General features: G+C 43.4%; 1 protein-coding gene across 1 annotated transcript in view; it reads left to right on the top strand.

The window, feature by feature from the left end:
- CPEB4 (cytoplasmic polyadenylation element binding protein 4) overlaps positions 1–23,215 on the top strand; it is a 120,694-nt gene that overhangs the window by 17,830 nt on the left and 79,649 nt on the right. Inside the window, exon 3 of the mRNA XM_088475780.1 lies at positions 11,017–11,098. Within this exon, the coding sequence (XP_088331906.1) occupies positions 11,017–11,098 (82 nt within the window). The remainder of the gene's footprint in view (positions 1–11,016; positions 11,099–23,215) is intronic.

Below are 23,215 nucleotides of genomic sequence, written 5' to 3'. Positions count from 1 at the left end.
GTCATTTTTGCTAAGTGTAGCCTTTAGGCTACAACAGCACAACACCGTCTTCAGATGGCGTAAGCTGCGGGGGCTAAACTCTGGAGCTTGGTAATGTGTCTGCTGTCAGGAATGGAGGGATCACAGCAGATATCAGATATCTGCTGTGATCCCTCCATATTACATCTGGAGGATACGTATTGTTTGCGGTCATCCCCCAAACATTGAGGAATATGCCACAAATATTTAATGATAAATAGAACTTTTACTGATGCAAATGCAATATTTTAACACGTAGGAAAAATACCACCTGCTCTCATATATAGCACACACAAGCTGGACGATTTATATTAACATTGCAGTTCAGAATTGTGCTAGAGGTTGTGCAATTCCTTTAAATATAAGACCGATTCTTGAAGGATCATTTCTTACTTTATAAATAATATGCACACTAAATAATAGTACTAGCAAAGATCAAATGATGCAAACCAGGGGAAGACCTCAGAGTTCAGACCTGACTGTAGTGTATATTACTAGTGAGGCAATTTTGTCATGTAATTTACAATTTTTGGTTAGCTAAAGGTTTCTCTATGTTCTGCTGCTTCACCTTCCACCGTCTTTGAACACAAATAACTACCAGCAGATTACACAATTCGTTCTTTCCCCACATTGTTATTTGGAGGTAAAATGGCATGGAATTTACATGTTTGAACTCTAGTCACAAGCAGACTGTTTTATGAGCGTTGTGCATAACCGAATAAGTTCAATAAACTGGTTGTGATATATTGATTTTCCCATCCGTATTTATTTTTACATTATAGCTACAGTGCATTAATCTATCTTCTACTTGTACAACATAAACATGACCATAATTGTAGGTTGTGCACATGCTTAATAGCCTGAATATTAGTCTAGCTTTCCTGAAACTAAATGGAGTGTGCTGCAGCTTTGTCAATTTAAAAACAAGGTGTTGATACATTGATGCAGCAGAATAAAATGGGAGTACTGTATTTTGGTGCCTGAGTGCAGTTTCACAGCATTAACTCTACAATGTCGTATGAACAAGTGACCACTGGGGGGTGTGCTTATATAGGAGCTAGTACCTACTTATGCAAGTGAGGAGAGTTGGTGTATGTGTATTCATGTAATATATCCTATTTTATACAATGGTTAGGTGTCTTGCAGAACATTTTAATGATCAATACAGTAAGTTACCTCTTTATAGCTGTGTTACCATCAGTTTGTTGATTTTATTCACCTGCTCCTTTTTCACCCTGGAGTCCAAGGGGTTTGCTGAAAACTGGGACTCTGAATGACATTGCAGTGGAAGGAAGATATAATGGGTGGAGTAGAAGTGAGTAGGAGGACCAAGTTGCAGTAACAGGCATTGTAGCTTCTGATTGGGCCTTCATCTCTCTCCCCTCCCTCAGCAATTTTTAAGTGGCCCGCTCTACATTACAGAAATGTAGGAGCCCTAGTGAGAATGGCTGCATGAAGCAGTACCTGGATCTCCTGGAAGGGGACGGAGCAGATGAGTAAAACTGTGTGAATAAGTTGCACTGCACCTTTTCATTTTGTTGAGGATTGTAACAAATTTTTAATATTAAGTAGTACCTGGAAGGGAATCTAATATTGTATTCATAACCGGTAAAGGCATGTCTGGGAGAGGTCTGTGTGCTTTTCTGATAAATGGAAAAAAAAGGTAATTCTTTGCTGACAGATATTAAGCATTACTTTGTGTGATAGACTGTCAAGTATGGTCTTGGGGAATAAAATGGATGACACTATATACATTTTGTGGCTGCAAGTGTGGAATCTTGCCGTAATAGTGTCTAAATAGAGTTGGTAACAAGTGACTGATATAGACATATTTAACCTGATTGCTTAATTATATTAGATTTAATTTTAAAATTTGTTTAGTCACTTGGAGATCATCTTTATGGTAAATTTGTTACAATTGTGGGTCATGCATCAGGGACAGTACTTTGCCATTGTGGTGTCACACAGCAGCCATTGGATGCCATGCTTTATCAGCCTCTTTCAAGATATAACTTCTGGGCATACACTATACAATTTTCTGTCATATCTGTCCAATCTGGCTGGTTGGAATGAAAATCTGGTATTGTATGGGAGCAAATGACAATTGACCATTTGTTCACAAACACTGGAAAACAGACAAAAATGGACGTTCAGCCAAATTGGTTAATAAAACAAATTTAACCAATTTGAACAATCTTTTTTGTCCATTTACCAGTGTTTAAAACCATATGATCGATTGTCATTTGCATCCCATCTGCCACTGCGCAATTCAGAGACATGACGGCATCCACAATCATACAGGTTACAAAAGAGAGATGCAATAAAGTATGTCAAATGTTTTGTATAGTAGCTACCCACAGTCTTTCTGTATTTCATTCATTATTTATATTTTAGTGTACCTACCATCAGTGGTCACACACACTTTTTTTCTTGCAGAGTAAAATGTTGACTTTCTTGCAGGGCACTTCAATTCATGGTACTGTGCATTAATGCATGCATTTCTGAGAATTATAGTAACTTTACATTGCAGATATTCTTATTAAAATATGCTGACAGATTTAGAGTTTGGGGGAGTTTTCTAAAGCTGGGTACACTCGATTATATGTTGGATGATTTGTAATTTTGAGGCGAATCAGAACAACAAATCGTCCATATTGCCCAGTGTGTACGCACTATCCCATGCTCTCATGTGTCATTCATTGCATCTTCTGATCTGCGGGCAGTGCAGGCAGGTCTGCAGATTTTGCATGTGGTGCAGTGCATATTAATGATGGACGGAATGACACGTTGTTCCGTCGTTCATTAAATCTTCTAATGTGTACTAGCAATCTTGCTTGGTTCGGGGCAAAGGTAAATTGCCCCAAACATTGGCAAGATTGCTGGGTTGTCTAGTGTGTACCCAGCTTTTAAATAAACTGTCCAGTGTTTCTGCAAATGAAGGAAGTATGCAAAAATAAACCTGCTAGAATTGCAATATGGTTTGTCAAGGTGCATGATTTGTTGTTAATTCTGAATTATTATTCATTGCCAAACTGTTTGCTGACATATAATTGGTAATGAAGCTTTCTAGAAATATCCGTGAATAATGATATACACTGAAGTGCCAAAAGTCATGTGATAGCAGTATGTTAAAGTAATGGTAGGTGGCATCACCATACTGTGACAACTTGGAAATGCACAGACCTGCATCAGTTGTAATCTGACATCTCGTGAGTCAGTTTGAACACAAGCTAAGCTGCTCATGGCTAGGCGATGTGAATTATCAGAGTTCGAACTGGGCATGATAGTGGGTGCCCAATGGATGGGGCATTCCATTTCCAAAGTTGTGCGGACATTCATCATTCCTCTATCTAGGGCGTCACATGAGTATTGGGAATACCACATGGAAGATATAACTACCCACCGTGGACAGCGCAGTGGTCGTCCACGGGTGCTTAATGATCATGACCAGCGGCGTCTGGCCAGAGTTGTCCGTGGTAACAGACCAACACTGGCTCAGATCATATCCACTTTCAATGTAGGAGGTCCTAGATGCATATCCAGCAGGCCAGTGCAGTGTTCTTTAGCTTCCATGGGATACGGGAGCTGTAGTCCCACCAGAGTACCCCTGTTAAAACTATTACACTGGACACAGTGCCTCACCGGGCTCCTGACTTTGCTAATTGGACCCTGGAGGACTGGCAACATTGGTGTGGTCAGATGCATCACGGTTCCAGTTGGTTTGGGCTTCTGATAGGGTTCGGTTGTGACATGGACCCAAGTTGGCAACAAGGCACCATACAGGCTTGTGCTGGTTCCATAATGGTGTGGGGTGTGCTCACGTTACATGGGTTGGGTCTGCTGGTCCGCCTGAACATGTCATTGACTGGTAATCGATATGTTTCATTGCTTGATGAGCATTACAGCCCTTTACGGACTTCATGTACTCCCACAACTGGGGAATATTCCAGCAGGATAATGCACAGTGTCATAGGTCCCGATTTGTTCAGAATTGGTTCGAGGAACATCCTGGAGAGTTCCGAGGAATGGTGTGGCCAGTTTACCTGACGTGAACCCAATCAAGCATTTATGGGACGTAGTAGAGAGGTCCATTTGCACCCAAGATCCTGCACTTACAAATATCAGGGAGCTGTGGGAAGCCATCCAGACTGCATGGGTCAACATCTCTCCAGAGGTCTTCTGTCCACTTATAGAATCGATGCCACGTCAAGTTGCTGCACTTTGCTGGGCTAGAGGGGTTCCTACACTATATAATAGGCATTCCCTGACTTTTGGCACTTCAGTGTGGTTGGGATACGGGATGCTTGTGCTCGGGATCCCGGCAGTCAAAATTCAGACACTGGCTTCCTGACAGGATTAGGGTAATGACACCTGTCGGTAGGTATCCTAACCCTTCTCCTAACCCTCCCTCCCCAGTGCCTAAACCTAACCACCCCCTCCCCCTTAGTGCCTAAGCCTAACCCTTCCCCTAGTGCTTAACCCTATCTCCTAATTCTCCCTCTAACCCTGCTAATTACCTTTGGGATACCGGCGACAGGATTCTGACAGATGGCAAAGGGGATGCTGGCACTTAGAATAACGACGACGGCATCCCCTTTGCCAGTATATTGACTGTATCCCCTTCAGTGTATATAATAGCATGTACAGCCTTAGTATTAGCATTCTAGTCTCCACCCAGCCTGTGTTACCCAGTGTCCGCTAACGGTGCAATAGATGGGATACACACACACAGGGTAAATGTGTCAATACTTTTAGCCTCTAGAGCACAATGTAAATTATTGGTTTAATACAAACATGTACAGCCATGGCCAGAAGTTTTGAGAATGACACAAGTATTGGTTTTCACAAAATTTGCTGCTTTAGTGTTTTTTAGACCTTTTTGTTAGAAGTTACTATGATATACTGAAGTAAAATTACAAGCATTTAAGAAATGTCAAAGGCCTTTATTGACAATTACATTAAGTTTATGCAATGAGTCAATTTTTTGCAGTGTTGACCCTTCTATGGGCAATTTCTCTACTCTTTAGTAGGTTAGATACATTTCCCCCGTTTATGTGACCGGTCTCTTACTGCCCCATCTGGCTTCCTGCGACCTGATATGGTATGGCAGTACCTGTATAATTCGCATTCTAGTCTCCACCCAGCCTGTGTTGCCCAGTGTCCGCTTCTAGCTAGCATTAAGTACAGTCTGTAACATGATAGGTAGAATATAATTGGTTGCTATGGGTAATTCCTTCTCTTGTCCTTTTTCTCTACTCATTTTAGAAGGCTATATATATCTTCCCCATAAGTGAGCACAGTATCTCCTAGCAACCGACTTGCTGGTGGCTACTACAGAAAGATGATCTATACTCTTAGATTTGGGGGCAGTTATCTATACTTCCTATGTAACAAAATAAACCTGTTTAATTTAATCAATTTAAATTAACTGTTTTTTATCCATTTTCCGGTGCTTGGGAACAAATGGTCGATTGTAGTTTGCTCTCATACATTATCATATTTTCGTTCCAACCAGCCAACTGGTTGCCTGGTTGGGAACTTAATCTATAGTTGTGTGTCCAGTGTCTACTTTACTGCAGAGAAAGGGATCTCACGGCAACATATTTGTTGTTAAATTAAGTCCAGAGTTAGTCCTTTTTAAAGTGACCATATATATTAGTCAGCCCTCTGTGATGCATGCAGGGCATAACTTTTTGGTCTCCCCAGAGGTGGTAAAACCCACATACATTTGCCCCCACACAGAGCCCATCAGTGATCGCGCTGAGCGAAAAAAATTGTGGGTCCTGAGGACCCCTGACTTTAAAGAATTGGGGTTCTACTCCCATCACATCTTAATGGAGGCGAGAGAAGGCAGCAGTTTGGACAGTCCTGGGGGCAGGTAGTAGCTGGGGTAGAGGGGATTAAGGGCAAGCAGCAGTTGGGGTAGACCTGGGGGTATAGGCAGGGAGAAGTTGGGATAGAGCTGTGGGTGTAGGGGAGTAAGAGCAGGCAGTGCCACGGTTAGGGAGAGGTAAGTGAAGACAGCAGTTGTGACAGTGGTGGGGTGCAAGGAGAGAGGTAGGGGCAGGCAGTGGTGAGAGTAGGGCGGGGGGCAAGGGTAGATAGGAGCTGGGACAGTACTGAAGGTAGGGAAGGGTGTAAGAAAATGGCAGTTGGGGCAGTGGTTACCTCCTTCTTCCTGGTGGGAGCTCCCCGCCTGGTCATTGTTGTCAGTCTGAAAAGAAAAGCATGTTCTCAAGCGCACCTAATGGGAAATGATGAATAGGTTTACAGCACAAAAATGTTTGAGTCTATTTATAGTGCTATTAAGTCAATGTATGTGTGGTGTTATTACACTACTTAATCGATCGCAGTCAAATATTACTGTATCAATATCACTGTGTCGTTAAAGAAAAGTAATCTCCAGTAGTTCACCGTAACTCCAATAATATCAAGTCGTCACTCCAAGCTCTGATTAAAATCCTTCATCCACGGTCAACCTTTTCTGTGTAGATTTTCTCAAATATGCATACATGCAAGACAAAAGAGGGTTGCCGCAATAGTGTAAAATCTTCACAGTTTTATTAAAATCTAAAACACATAAATGGATGCATACCATAAAAGACCTTTTAAAGCAAGATACACTGTTGAGCATATAGGGGTATTAGTCTGCTCCCCCTATAGAGCGTTACTTTCCTGGTTTTTGGTAGTTCAAGTGCAATCACCATAAAACCTACACGTTTCCACTAGGTATGTGCAGGCTCGGATAGGTTCGAGTTTGCACACAGAGTTCAGATTTTTCCCTCCAAAAAACGGGACTCAGAAAGAGGCAAAACGTCATCTTGCATGGACAATCATCATTCCTGGACAAAAGTTTTGGAGGGAAAAATCCGAACTCTGCGTGCAAACTCGAACCTATCAGAGCCTGCGCATCCCTAGTTTCCACCCCCTCTGAGGTCTTTGTCAAGGTATATGGTGAAATTACTTGAAATATATAGCCAATATGGGCGGAGCTACCATTTTTGATATGAAGTACATAAAAGTAGTACTTAATTTAAATGGCTCTGTCTCTAAGTTCCTAGGTGCTGAGACGCTAGCTCTGGAGTGCACCACATGACCACTACTGAGGCCCGGAAGTATCGCATTCCAAACTATCCCGCGTGGTGCGGTCCAGCTCTCGGAGCGCACCACATGGTCTCACCGTCGGTCAGAGTGCACCACGTGACCACTACTGAGGCCCAGAAGTGTTGCATTCCAAACTATCCCACATGGTGCGGTCCAGCCTCCGGAGTGCACCTTGTGGTCTCACCATCGGTCAGTGCGCTGTGCTCCACTATTTGAAACGCAGCGTGCTGCTAATATAAGCTTCCAGGAGACTTCTGGCTATTACTGCCGCTGTCACTTTGTTTACCCCACGCGACTGATTTCTCCTAGCAGCGTCATTTAAAAAAATGCAGCCAATCTATTTTCCTATTTTTATTTAGTAACATTTATCATAATAGGGTATATATAGAGGTGGGATATCATAACTCTGTCATACACTTTCATGTATGTCAATATATCTGGATCTTGTCCAGGGTGCTGAATATACAGTACCATGTGTATTGTCCCGTGTGTGTGTGTGTATATGTATGTATGTATATGTATGTATGTATGTGTATATATATATATATATATATATATATTACACATCTATCTATCACATATATATATATATATATATATATATATATATTTATTATGTGCGCTGTGACCCAATGCAATGGGTCCATCGTCATATAGATTCTACAACATAAATTATGAAACCGGTATATAAATACATAAAATGTATACAATAGTCAATAAAAATGGATTTGAGTATAAAAAATTAAAACGCAGAGTAAGTCTTCTCAAAACACAATACTCGATAAACCTCCAACCAGAAAAATATATATTTAAAATTATAATAGAGATTATATATATATATATATATATATATATATATATATATATATATATATATTCTATACATAAAAACCATTTAAGCTCAAAGTCCGTGTTCAAACCATGTGGTTCCAAGGTTTTAACCTTATTGGAGTTACGGTGAACTACTGGAGATTACTTTTCTTTAACGACACAGTGATACTGATACAGGAATATTTGACTGCAATCGATTTAGTGGTGTAATAACACCATACATTAACTTACTAGCACTATAAATAGACTCAGAAACATTTTTGTGCTGTAACACTATTCATCATTTCCCATTACGTGCGCTTGAGAACATTCTTTTCTTTTCTGTATTTCACGATTGTGACCTGTGAAAGTCACTTTGATTCTCAGGCAGCCCTATTTAACGTGGATCGCAATTGTGGTGTGTGTGTGTGTATAATATATATTTTCATTGTTGTCAGTCTCCAGCTCCTTCCTGTCTGTATGCAGAGAGCTGGCATAGAGCGCAGGCAGCACTGCTGCAGCCAAGGAGGATCCTCTGGCACCGATGGATGCAGAGCCAGGAAAGACTAAGTACGCTGGCGGGCAGGGAGGGAAGGAGGTTGTTTCCGGTTGGTGGTAGTTGGATGAGACCCTGCTGGTGGCGATTGGTTGGAAGATGCTGCCGACAGAGATTGGTTTAGAGGGCGCGTCTGCAGGACGCGCTGTGTGTGCGCTATGTCTCCAGCAACCAATCACTGCCGGCATCATCTCCCGAACCTATTGCTGCCGGCAGTCTCTGTCCACGGATCAGCGGTTTTGGTCGCAAATGGCAGAAAATGCCAGCAGAGGTCAAAATAGGGAATCATGACTCAAGTGTATGGTGCCCTTAGCTATGCTTTACTCAATGCACACTGATGTGCTGGTACAGCGCCCATCACTTCCAGGTTGCATATCAGGCAACAATGTGGGAATAGTCTCTACCACAACCCAGTCTATAACTAGCACTAAATGGAGTAGGGCAATATTGCACCCTTGGCAATCCTCAATCCCGTGTTACTATCCTCCTACATCATACAATAATTTGAAAACCCGGAGACCCCTGCCCTTTACCTGATTCCTGGGTAGCTGGCTGAATACTAAGTCTGCTACTAAAGTGCTTACATAGCACTGGGGGCGGGGCGTGGTCACGTGGACTCAGCGATGCTTCCTGACTGCATATAACGTAAAGGTGATCTCCTATTGGTCACAGCGGACAGCGCTCCCATTGGTCCTGCTGTTACATCGCAGACAGCAGCTCCTTAGATAAGTCAGAGACGCTGCAGTGCCGACAACGATCGGATGAGAGAGCAGGCCTGCGCTGAGTGTCTGTGTGCTATGTCCGCAGCAACCAATCACTGCCGGCATAGTCTCCCGAACCAGTCGCTGCCGGCAGGGATTGGTTGGGGAGATGCTGCAAGGCAGCAATTTGGCTGCTGCGGATATAGAACACACAGTGTGTCCTGCAGGACCCGCTCTGTTTTAAAAACCGGATCCCTAACTGCCTGTATCGCTTAAATACACCCTATAGCGCATATTTTGCAATCACTGGCCCATTCAGATTATACCACACAGACCCCCATTCTGGTTTTGCCACACAGTAGTATCCCTTGTACACATTATGCTCTGCAGTAGTAGTGCCCCTTATACATTATGCCACACAGTAATGCCCTTTACATATTATACCACACAGTAATGCCCTTTACAGATTATGCCACATAGTAGTAGGGCCCCATAAAGCAGATTATTCCACACAATGATAGTGCACCTCCCAATGTCCATCCAACAGTCTCTCGCCTCCCCATGTGTCGATTTGGGGCCGGGCCGCCAACTTCTTACAGCTAGCGCACTCAGGGCCTGATTCAGACCCGCTCGCGAGCGCAAGTGGGTCGATGATGGCCCAGTGCGCATGCGTACGACTGAGCCGGCTCCGTTGTGCGCATGGGCGAGACCCGGATAGCGACGGGCAATCTGTCGCTTCGGGTCTCGTACCAAAGGGGGCGTGCTGTCGATGTTGAGTGACAGCACGCCCCCTTTGGTGGCCGGGCCGGGGGCGTGTCTGCCCAGACGGAGGCGTTCCCATGGGAACGCCTACCATCTGGGGCCGGCCCCACTGACATCACAAGTGATGTCAGTGGGAGTGCTTTCGGCTCTGTTAGAGCCGAAAGCACTCTGGGGCTTATGGCAACGAGACCCGACCACAAGGGTCTCGTCGCAATCCCGATGGTCGTGATGTTCTTGACCATCGCGACCATCTTCCTGGCCGCTCGCTATAGCTGTGGGTGGTTACCCACAGCTATGCGAGCGGCCAGGAGGCCGCTCTAAAAAAACAGAACTGATTCTTCAGAGCGAGCACTCTGTCAGAGCGTCCGGCTCTGAATCAGGCCCTCAGGCAGCAGCAGACATGGACAGACAGTGCCAGCTCAATTTGAATCTGATGCTGGTCGCAAGCTAATTGGAGCGCGCAGACTGGCAGCCAATCTGGAGCCAACACTGCCGATTGGCTGTTGGTCCGTGAGCTCAGAGAGCCTCACGCCCGACGGCGCTGTCTCCATGTCTGCCTGCCGACGCGCCAGCTGTAATAAGATGGCGCTCCGGCATCAAATCAACACTCCTGCCACCTGGGCCCCCTTCGGAGGCTCTGACTGGACCGGCCCACCTTATGTGCGTGACTGGGGTGCAGGGGGAGCAGCGGGCCACAGAGCCAGCTCTGGCATCATGGCAGCAGAACCACTTGCACAGACGGTAGTTACACCACTGTTTGCAAGCATGTTGGCAAAGAGTGGGGTCCTTTTCAGGATCAATGGAATGGGGTTATAGGCGAGGACAATGTAAACAAATAAAGGATGCAGGTGTATTTCAGGGTTCAGTCTTCAACCCGGGCAACACAGAGTATTTTAAAACCAAATGTTTAATACAAACTAACATGTTGCATAATATGTAGATTTAATGACACTGCCCCTTTTTATGTGTCCTAATTTCAGTGTATTTCTTGAATGACATCCTGCCTGTATGTAATTTTCACAAATTCATCTAAATATTTAATTTCTTGAATTTATATTTTTGCAGGATCGAACTCGAACATTTGACATGCATTCACTGGAAAGCTCACTGATTGATATAATGAGAGCAGAAAATGATTCTCTGAAAGGTAACTGTTCTGTTTCATGGCCCTTTTTCTTTCCACATTTAATTTTAAAACAGTCTATTAAATGTTACAAGCAGCTTGTGCAGTTAAGGAATCTGTCAGTGCATGCAGTAGAAAATCTATACATGCTTCCTTTTTTTTTTTTTTTTTTCTTTTCTTGGTGGGGCCATGATTGATTCTGTAAAAATATTTATTACTTATTTTGTGTGCGCTTACATTTCAGGATGTATTTATACATTGTTTCTCAACATTTTTTTTATTTTATTTTGAAATGTATGGTTGTGTAATGAATTCAGCAGAATTTTACAGTGTGAGCTAGAATAAGATATAAATATGATGCAGACCAACCTCTACATTGCACTTTCATTTTCCTTCATGAGTCACATTAACTCCTCTGTTCTGCTCTACCCTTTCTTTTGCTATCAGCTTTTATTTATTTATTTTAAGTGATGAACAGGAGGCGTTGCTCCAAATTTTTTTTGTTTTTTTTGTTCGGTTTTAGATGAATTGATGAGACAAACTTCATATTAGGAGTTACATTCAGCTGAAAATTGTGATAGCTATAATTTAGATGTTTATTCCATAGCTGAGCATAACTCTGATATAAAAGTTTTACGGTTAAGGTCAGACACCTGTTTTAGTAATTGCCTTTTAATGAAAGCAGCTTAAAGAAGTGGAATTTTCTGAATAATGTCCATCCTGCATTATTTGTAAGTATGTGAATAAGACTTATGTGGGTATTTTCTGCTGCTAAATTAGTGCAACAGACCTATTTTGTTTTCATCTTTCCTGCTGATCAGCAAGAAATATCATATGTTGTCACATGGCACTGAGATTTACTGTTGTGTCTTTTTGTTTTTTAAATAAAATAAATATTTTGGTAACTACTAAAATCATCTCAAGATAATCTATATCTAATGCTGGGCATACACGGCCAGATAAAATGTCTGTCAGACCGACAGACATTTTATCTGGCAGCCTACCAGCCGCAGATGTCGCCGGCATACACTGTGAGATTTCTCTCAGTGTATCAGCCCGACATCCGCTCTCCGCCCCCGGGGGAGGAGACATTTCCCTGTTCCTTCCGTAGGAAGGAACACAGGAAATGTCTGTCTGTCAGCCGCGGCTGGGCATACACTGCCCGATGCAGCCGACAGTTTACTGGTAAATATCGCATCGGACGGGCATGCTGGACAATCCGGCATGCCCGACCGAGAAATATTTAACCCTCGGTCGCCCCTCCACACACTACAATTATCGGGGCGATCCGCCGATATCAGGCGGATCGCCCGATAATTGTAGCGTGTATGGCCAGCATAATCAGTAATGCCAGGCATACATTGCCAGATAAAATGCCTGTCAGACCGACAGACATTTTATCTGGTAGTCTGTTAGCCTGCAGATATCGTGGCCATACACTGTGATGTCTCAGTGTATTGACCCCGATATCTGCGCTCTGCCCCCAGGAAGGAACAGGGGAAATGTTTGTCTGTTGGCCGCAGCTGAGCATACACTCCCTGATGCGGCCGACATTTTAACTTGCATATATCGCATCAGACAGGCATGCTGGACGATCTGGCATGCCCGACCTATATTTAAGACTCTGTCGGCCACACACTACAATTATCGGAACGATAGCGAATATCGGGTGGGTCGGCCCGATAATTGTAGAGAGTATGCCCAGCATAATTCAGATACTTTATTGGATCTACTGTAAAATCATACCCCTTTTATTTATGACTATGGGAATCTTCATTTATTAGACAAATATGGTTTTAAACTGTATACTTGCCTACAGGCAAATCTTGGCGTGTTGTGCCCGATTCTGCCAGCATGAATGCAGTGTTCCACAGTACCTACAGATGTGTCCACATACATCTAGCCTCCTTACACGATGAACAGCCACTGACACAGTAACATAGCATTTCACATACAGATATAACCGCAGTCGCACACAGGATTTATACATCTATTAATCAGTATAAGCTGCTTGTGCATCCTATTCGCATCACATTGTACCGGAAAAAGACACACGAAAAGACGCCCGGTGGACTCTGGTGTTATGAATCACGCTTTATAATTTGGTAGTCTTATGGGCTAATATGTGTTTGGATGCCAGAACACTTCCTACCAGAATGCATACTGCCACCTGCAAAGTTAAGTGGAGGAGAAATTCTCGCCTGGAGCTGTTTCTCCTTCATCCACTAGGGGACACTGGAGGCTAAAGACAGTGGGGTATAGACGGTGCTAAGTGGAGCTGGGCACTTTAAATTTCAAGAAGTGTGACTAGCTCCTCCTCCTCCTCCTCCTCTATACCCCTCTACAAGCCTCAGTCTAAGTTTGTGCCCGAGTGGAGCTGGATGTATGGACACACTCTCCTCAGGGTTTTTCAAATGAAAGAGCGCTGCTGCGCTGAAGTTAGAAGATTACATTGAGGACAGACAGGCAGTAGCTGCACTGCCTGTCTGCAATGATGGAGCTGCCGGGGGGACCCACTCGCAAGTGCATGCACTTCGCCTGGGGTCCCCGACTGCTTAGACCACAGTCTACTAAACGGGGGTTCCACATTCAGCGTGCATAGCGGCCCCTATCAGTCACACCGCCGCCGGCAGCATAAGCAGCTTGGTGGGTAAAACCTGACTCCCTGAGTAGTGGGGTAGCCATGGTATGATATTAAGGCGGTGTATATTACAACAGGTTGCTCTGACGTCAGAGCAGCAAGATAGCAAGGTTGTCTGAGCTGTGGCTGCTGCATATCCCCCGGGTCTGTCTATCTACACTCGGGTGTAAAAAAGGCCAGTGTTAATGTGTACAATTATTAAGAGGGGCTGAGTGTCCCGTATGTATCTATAACTATAACTGGCAGCGCTGTGCTGAGGCTCAGCGCCGTTTATGATCCCTTGCAGTCCCCGATCAGGCTTCCCCCTTCTGCTCAATAAGAGAAGGGACATGGCTTATACATATGCTGGTAACTGACCCTCGCGTGTTTAGAGCATGCAGGGGTGATTGTTCATATCGCGCTCCTCATTGAGCGCCATAGCGGGGGGCGGAGCTTAGCTCCGGAGCTCTGCTTCTCAATATCAGCGGCCCCAGCGCTACCCTGACTGCTGCAGATCCCTGACTGCTGCAGAGCACCGGGATCTTTCACATACAATTGGCTGTGAGAAAGCCAGTGTTAATAAGTACACTAATAGCATGCTCATCACCAACATTGAGCACCATAACAGGGGACGGAGCCTAGCTCTGGAGTCCTGCTGCTCCCTGCAGTGTCCCCAGCGCTTCTCTGAAAAAGAGGGCAGCCATTACACACTGAGTATTATACAGTGTAACCTGGTGCAGTGATCACTGAGAAAGAAGACCCGGTTTGCTGTCTGAATAACCGCTGCTGCACAAAACTGGTATCCTAATCCTGGACTGCAAGTACACAGCAGGGTTTAGGCAAGGCAGGAGAGCATTTAAGTATCTGTGTATACATCCTTCACGGACTAGCGTTTTCTGGCACTGCTAGGAGCGCTATTAGGCTAGTGTGGCTCTATCCTGCCTCTCTGTATCCCAGTTCTTCATGTGAGAGGATATTATCTGCAAATATAGTTTACACAGGGATAGTCAGCTAACTCCCTATTGTGTAGCGCGGATGGTGTGGTGTTTGGCGGTACTGCATCGCAGCGCTGTGGGTTCAGTTGCCGCTGCAGTTCTGACTGAGCGGAGTTGGTATGTTCTCCCTATTATATAACTGACCACACCTTCCTTTATACACCCGGGGAATGCCAGGTGTTGTAGGCTTATGCATCCTCTACAATTATATTCACAGATGGCTGATTCGCTGTCTTGAATGACACAGGTTACATAAGCAACTGGGCTTTGGACTATTGGCATTGCCCTTAAGAAGGTTATCAAGTCAGCATAACATATATGAGAAGCGGCGCCTTTCTTGGCGTCCATTTACGTTTGCCTGTACGCCTCCCATGAGGTGATTCCGCGCGTTGAGTATAACCTTAGCTTAGAACTATGGCTCTTTTCCCAGGCTTTATTTTCTGCATTACGCCAGGTATGGCAGTTACGGGATTAGAACACTAGTCCTGCTACACTGTATTTCCTTAGAAAGAAGTAAAAGTCAAGATATTATATTTCCAGTTTCAGTAAAACTGGAATATATTCTGTTGTTAGCTTGGGCTCTTCTGGATAAACAAGTTTCAGAAGTCCGGCGGTTATTATCTTTTTCTCTTTTCTTGCAACACTAGGTACATTGGTTCGTTACTATCAATGTCACCGATTCCTGGGACCATGTTTTTTTAAAGATCGGGCTAGAACTTTAAGTATATTCAAGTCCATTTATACTCGGCAGGAGTGATTCTGCGGCCTGTCATTGTAATCTGCTTAAGGGCGGAAGTTATATTGAGACAGCTGTAAATATCACTTCCATTGGCGGATAGTGTATTACTTACAGTAGATCCTGATAATTGGATTTCTCAAGTTACTGGAGGTAACTCTTTTTATATTCCACCAGCAGTTCTCCCCCTAATAGTTCTTTCTAAGCACCCTCGTCTGGGTTCTTTAGTACTCCAGCTTGCTCACGGGACCACCATCTTCACGTGATTCCAGAGGCCGGGGCTGAGTCACAGCAAAATCTGTAAGCAAAATGCTTGCTGATTTTTTCCTCTCACCTTAGGGTCCCCAAAGTGGGAACGTGTCTTATGGACTTCAGAGTAGTAAGATTGGAATTTAGTAAATACGTTTACGTCCAGGCTTTCATCACTCGAGATACAGTTTGACTTTTTAGTCTCCTCCTCTACCTTGGTTTTTGCAGATTTTTACCACAGGTTAGCAGGACAGGAGCATCGTTTTACTGTATTATAACACAGGTCTCTTCGTGGTTCTGAAACTGGGTGGCTTGGTCAGACCTACTCCGAACTTTATGTATCTCAATCTATTCCTAAGAATAGAGTCCCTTCCCTCGTGGAGGGCAGCACTAGGCTCATTAGTCTTGATGGATTCTGAATTTTTCCCTAGTCTCAACCAGCTGACGTTACCATTTCTGGGTGTGATCAGGGACACCTTATGTCAGCGAGTGTTCTTCCCTCAAACAGCAACTTCCTTTTTGGATATGTTGAGGACGGTCTTTCGACGTTTTGGTGCATGTGTCCATTCGCCTCCTGAGGTAGATGGGTACGGCATTAAAGTCCTTTCCTTACGGACGATTCTCTCTGGGTCGTGTCCACTTCACCACTTCTCAGTGTACAGAATACCATCTTTTCCTTCACCAACACGTAAGGTTAGGTTCCAAAACTCGAATACCTCCTCTTTGAGGTTGACCTTAGTACAAGGGAAGACATTTGGAGTGTGGGATTGGATTCTTCTTACCACAGAAGTGGGTCTGAGAGAATGGGAGGCTGAAATTAAAAATCCAAGACCGCCAGGCTTCACAGTGTTCTGTGTTATTCATACAGCAGATTACCTGTGGCGGGGCTGAGCAGCCAGGGTCCAGTCGGTCTTCGCCACGACAATGGCATTCTTGCACGGTGGCTCCAGATGGTGAGCTGCTTTGAAAGAAGTAAGCCGAATTTACACCTGGGTGACAGAGTTCGCTATGATGATGGACAATTGGTAGGCAGACTACCTTGGCCAGCAGAATGCATCCAGGGGCTGCTTCAGCAAGTTTTTCTACAGCTAGTCTAATGCAGGTTGACATCATAGCTCCAACACAAAATCATTGACTGCCTCTCTACTGCTTTTGGACAAGAGACCTGGAGGTTGTCACAGGGTACGCCCTGTCAACGTCGTGGCAGTTCCATTTTTGTCTACCTGTTTCCTCCGTTCCACTTCTCCTTCAGATTCTACAATGTATCTAAAGGGAGACGGCCAGGGTTCTATTGGTAGCTCCGGTTTGGTCTTGAGGAGCTTGGTATTACAACATTATACTTCTGATGCTCTAGCATCCATGGCCGCTGCCTCTGAGAGGACATCTCTTCCTAGAGGGTCTTTTTGTCTATCCTGACTTAGAGCGGCTACATTTGATGGAGTGGCTGTTGAAAGGGCCATCTTAGGATATAAAGGATCCCATCCAGGGTAAGCCCTACTAGGCTTAGCACCCAAAAAGTAGTTATTTCTCAACATTGCCACTGGTTTTGGAGGATTTAGGTTTCAGGGTGTGGTTATAGAGAGATTCTCCCTACAGACTTCAATCAATGTTTAGGTAGGTGGTACGTGTCAAAGCAACATCCACATGAATGGCAGGACCCAAGTTTTCCCAACAGAACATTGCCCAGAGCATCAAACAGTCTCCACCACTTTCCTTCTTCCCATAGTGCATCCTGGTACCATCTCTTCCCCAGGTAAACAATGCACACGCACCCGGCCGTTCACATGATGTAAAAGAAAACGTGATTCGTCCTACCAGGCCAACTTCTTCCTAGGCTCCATAATCCAGTTCTGATGCTTATGTGCCCATTGATGGTGGGCAGGGGTCAGCATGGGTCTGATACCGTGACAGGTATATGGTATTTGTGCAGTGTGGTGTCACTTAATCCTACCAGATTTGAGTGAGTGCTTTAGTTCCTTTTCTGTTGACAGAGAGTTAAGGAGGGACTACAGGCACAGATTGACAGTAGTGTGGTTTCAATTAAGGGTTACAATTTATTTTAACATTTCACAATGGGTCACAATCAGCAAATCACAAATTACAATATTCTTCCTTCACATCTACTAGAAAACCACACTTAAACTACAATGAAGGTTTTATTAAACTGGAACTCTGGAAGGGTTGGATACCTTTTTCCTCAGAAATCACAGGAAACTGGAGAAACACTGGGACTTGAATGGATTAGTGCAACAATGTAAGAACCACAAGGATATTACAACAATATAAATATATTGTATAAATGAACTTTACAAAATATTGCTGGATCTTCGTAACCTCAAACGCCCTTTCTCTAACTGTCTAACTAATCCTAATGCGTGCATGTAACGTACTACCAATAATAAAGTCTAGCGCTGTCTGTAGAGATGGTGCACATTAAAAGGAATTGTCCTTTGTTTGCTTTTATTGTCCTGCTAACTCTGTGGAATACTCCAGTGGGAACTGCAGTTCACAAATATTATCACTTTGCTTTATATGAGTAGCTTGCTGGATCCCTGTAAGATACGATGTAGCCTTTCTCCTTTGGCAATTCAGACGTTAATTAGAAGTGTTTGAAGGACTAGCAATATAGTCACCTTTTGTAGTAATAGAGGGATTTTTTTGTTGCAATTAATAGTGTCTCTCTTTCTAGCAGATCTCCTTTTTTACCAACTATGCTTTCCTTATAGAAGAGTCTAGTCTTCCCTGAGCTGAGGAGAAGCTTGCTGTCCCTATGGCTGACTTATGAAGAAGAGTAGCTGCTGCTGAGTGGATCTAGGCATTTAGTACTGCAACGGGGAGGTGGGACTATAGTGCAGGGTTGTGTTGGGCAATTTAGTTATTATAGACCTCTCTCGCTGACTCCGGCTGCCCTGTAGCCAGTGTCTGCCTTTGCAGAGAGTGCTGTTCTCCCTCTGTCTGGTTCCCTCAGCTGGCCCGTTGCTCACTGTGCCGCCCACCGGGGAGGTCCACAGCTCTCGCAGGGACACCGCTCCAAAGTTGCCAATTGTCATATAGCACCGAAGGTCACCGAATAGATTCTGAGGACAGGAGATGCCTCGGCACAGATCCCCCCTGTATCCAGGCTCCCTTAGGACTCAACTCAACTCAGAACCTGCTGGAACCAGCTGCAGGGGGCTATGTGACCTGTGGCTGACTCACCATTGGTCTGGCAGCTGGACTTTTTATAACCTCCCTCCAGTCCCTTGATTCTCTTTCTTCAGAGAGAATTAACATATTTTTGTCCATAATATTGGGTTAAACTAGATACTGTACAAATTCTTACACAGGGTGCTAAATATCATACAGGAGAAATACTGTAAGTATGGCAAAAACAGACATTCAATGTTTCCATACATTGGAATCTGCTTATGTACCCTTTTTACACCTAAATATATAAGTTTCTTAGGGCACTCTTACACAGGTGGTATTCCCAGGTTCTTGGGTACCACATGGGCACTGCACAGACCCATACACAGCAAGCTGCTCTACACTGTGTGTTCGAACACCTTGCTGTCATAGCCAGCATTAACATTTTCAGCAATTTACTATACATTAGCTCCTTTGTGCTATAGGACCAATGTTATGGCTGATGTGTGTATAATATAGGAGGTCTGAAGAGCTTGAAACTTCACACAATATTTGAGGCATATACATACATGTATTGAGAATAAAGGGTAAAACACACAATTAACACCTGAAGGTGGCATTGGGCTTTTACCAGTATGATCTATTATTGTACTTGTAGCATGTATTAATACATTCGATGTGGGTCATACCTTTGTTTTTTTTTTAATCACTGTTAGAATTTTGTAATGCAGTGGCAGGAACAAGAGGATAAAAAAAAAATCCTATTAATTCCTGTTTTTAGTGCGGCTTTCAGGCATTAGATCCTGAAAAGTGAAATTACATTAGAAACTGTAGGTGTGAATTAGCCCTTATAGGTAAGGTGATAAATGAAAAAAGCAAACGTAGAGACATGTAGAATATGGAACCATATATAATACACATACATTTTAATGTCCAGTGAATTGGTATTCAGATTATTTTGGAATCAAAATTCCAAGAAGAACAAAGCAAAAATAGCATAAAAAGATACTTGACAATAATTATCTGACAATTGAATCTGATGGTTTCCGTTGGCACCTGCATGGATGTTCGCATTAGCAAAAGGTAGTAACTCTAGCTTCCCCCAGCTGCCTGCAACTACAGCCATTTTGCGTGCGACTCAGAATCAGCCCCTATATGTGTATGTATATGAGGAGCTTGGGTGGCCTTTATTTGGGGTAGACTGTAGAAAAAGCTGCTAAGAGTACAGACTACCACCGGATATTATGCAACTAGCCAGCAGCTAGTTTTCAATGTGCAGTAAATGGATGAGCAACAAAATAAATCCTTAACCCAAACAAAAGAAACTCAGGCGCTGATATATAAATACTGTTTCTTCCAGCAACTATTTAGTTTAGCAGTTTAGGGAATACTCAATCCTAAGGTATATAGTCAGGAAAAAGAAAAAAAAATACTATAAAACTTTAACCCATCTGACTCCAATGGACACTCACGATTTCCTCTCCACTTATGGGTGTGACTAGGGTCTGTCCCACACCATACTGTTTATCTGACTCAAGCTGGGTACACACCACACGGTATATTGGCCAATCTTAAGTACTGCAGTGGATCGCAACGCCCAACATATAGTGTGTTCCCCCAATTCATTGTCTTGATAAATTGTCAGATTGCATCTTCCCATCTGATGTGCTGCACGCCAGATGGGACTATGTGACATTTGATACGATGCGCTAACGTTACATCTGTATTGATAGATTGTGACATTGTAAAGCAGATCGTGTAGTGTGTATGCGTACACAATATATCATTACATCATCCTGTTCAATTGTGTGCCCAGTCATTGATGTTTGAATATTCTCATCCCTGATTTCTCCCCCAAAGGTGGGACTACACAAGAAAGTTTCCCAATCCATTTATTAATGCCTAGCAGATGCAGCCTGCTAATCACTCAGTCACCTTGCTGGGAAGCCAAAGACTAGACCTGACCCAAAGGAATGGGGGGGGGTCCATCCACTGTTATTCCTTAAACCAGTTTTTACTCAAGCTGAACATAGTGAAAGAAGACCAGAAATGTGGGTCACACATTGTATGTACCCTTGCTTCTCACAGTATACAATGGCATTATTTTCACTTACTATACTTGCAAGCAGACATTGGCATCTGCTGATCTTGAGAAAATATATAAATTTTCCTTTGGTACCTTTTTCAAAGCAACCAGACAGGTAAAATGTTCTGATTGTATAACCAAAGTGGGAGTTTACTTAACAACATTATTCTAAAACGCAAATAAAAGGACATGACCCACAATTTAATTTCTTCTTTGTAGGTCTGTTTACGAACATGCAGTGTTAACAAAGATTTACTATTGCAGCAATTTACTAATAAAGTTAATATTGGGTCAGCTGATTGATACTCAACTACCCAGTGATACCGACTTAATTTACTGCCTGCCTGAGCAGTCAGGATTGCTGTGCACAGTGCACTGAATACCTGGACTTGTGCTTCCAGGTCCACATTTGTTTAAAAGGCAAACAATAAAAAATTGAAAATATATGCACCATGTATGATGACGGCCGATCCGATGCCCGAGATCGGGCAGTCCCCACACACGGAGCGAAGTGGTGGTCGAGCAACCGATATGTCGGCACCTCCCTCCCTCATCCGCATAGCGCAACATGGGGTTGTACATCACATCCCCTGATCGAGTGAATTTTCCGTAAGATCTGGGGATGTGATGTGTGAGCGCACAGAACGATATCATGGCCATACACGGTATGATATAGCAGCTATATCGTACCAATCCATCGAGTCTGCTACTATATCGTACCATGTATGGCCGGCATAAGTGTTGCGGTAACACATGTAACGCCATGATTCTTCTTAAATAGGCTTCTGCAGTGGTGTGATTAGCATCTGGTACTATAACTCTTTAGTAAATGGGGAGAAGCCTGTATTAGATTTTGGTCTTCCTAGTTAAAAGGTGCCTTTTCTATTTATAGCTTCAATTTGAAGCTACTATTGAACATTTTGGTGTCTACCTTTTTAATCATACTTGCCTACTCTCCCTGCAGTCGCGGGAGGCTCACGATTTTTTTGGCTAACTTAAAAATTTTTTAGAATGATGTTGTTTGAATGTAACCTTACTAAAAATATACCATTTTATATAATTCCCTCTTGGCAGTCCCACCTTGCAATCTGATATCCTGTTTCTGTTCTTTGACAGCACAGAATGTATTTCTGTAGTAGTAATCTTTTCATAAATTTTAACATAATATTTGTCAAGACTGCCAAGAGGGAATTATATAAAATGCTGTATTTTTAGTAAGGTTACATTCAAACAACATCATCCTAAATTTTTTTTAAAGATGCCATAGAACTCTTGCATCCAGACATCTCCCCTGATTGGCACATATATATATATTTTTTTTGTAAAATAAAATATCCACACAATACTTTAACTGAAATGTGGAAAAGTAGTGTGAAGATCTCAAAGTAGGGAAGCCAATCCTGGGAGCCCAGATCTATGGGTATGCCCTGTATATGTAGTTTAGCCCTTTTTTGTTTGTCAATCTGATTCTAAACAGAAATGTAATTCAAAGTGGGCATTTTGTTGGAGCCTAGAACCGGTCACATAACTGGTACACATGCACAATAGCTAGCAGTTTATTATAAAAAAAATACGGTTTCCTCTCGGTCATTTTTCACCAATTTATCCGTCTACCAAACTTAATATGTTTACAAAACATTTACTTTACATGGGATGCGGTCAGAATCCCAACTGCTGGGATTCCGGTGTTCAGAATACAGACGCCGGAATCCCGACCATTGGAATTCTGAAGGTAAGTACTGGGGTTAGGGGGAGGGCTAGGATAAGGGGTTAGGTTTAGGCCAGAACTTCCCAAACGCGGTCCTCAAGGCTCGCCTAACAGTTCATGTTTTAGAGAGATCCAGGTTGAGCACAATGTGACTTAATTAGTACCTCAGTCAATTTGATTCAACCACGTGGATATCTCTAAAATCTGAACTGTTGGGGAGCCTTGAGGGTCGCATTTGGGAACCCCTGGTTTAGGCACTAGGGGGAGGGCTCTGGTTAGACTGCGGGAGAAAGGTGTGTAGTTTTTAGGCACCTAGGAGGGTTAGGTTAAGGAGTACTTGCCTTTAGGTGTCGACATTGTAACCTAGTTGGGATTCTGACTGACGGTATCCCGAGTGCCAGTATCCCATACCCAACCCATTTTACATGCCCTACAGCCTGTATTCAAGCTTCAATGACAGCGCACAACAGAAAAAGCAACATTTTATAATTGCATTAAAAGTGACAGTCAAAAAATGTATTTAGGTTAAAAGACCACAATTGTAAGTCCATGCGACTGGACTGCATTTGATGACACAGGCAGATATATAAATATATACACACGTGGTTCAAAAAATAATAG

Source organism: Taudactylus pleione, unplaced genomic scaffold (genome assembly GCF_031769625.1).
Source record: "Taudactylus pleione unplaced genomic scaffold, aTauple2 ptg000178l, whole genome shotgun sequence".
Classification (NCBI taxonomy): Eukaryota; Metazoa; Chordata; class Amphibia; order Anura; family Myobatrachidae; genus Taudactylus; species Taudactylus pleione.
This window is presented reverse-complemented; position numbering and strand designations above follow the sequence as displayed.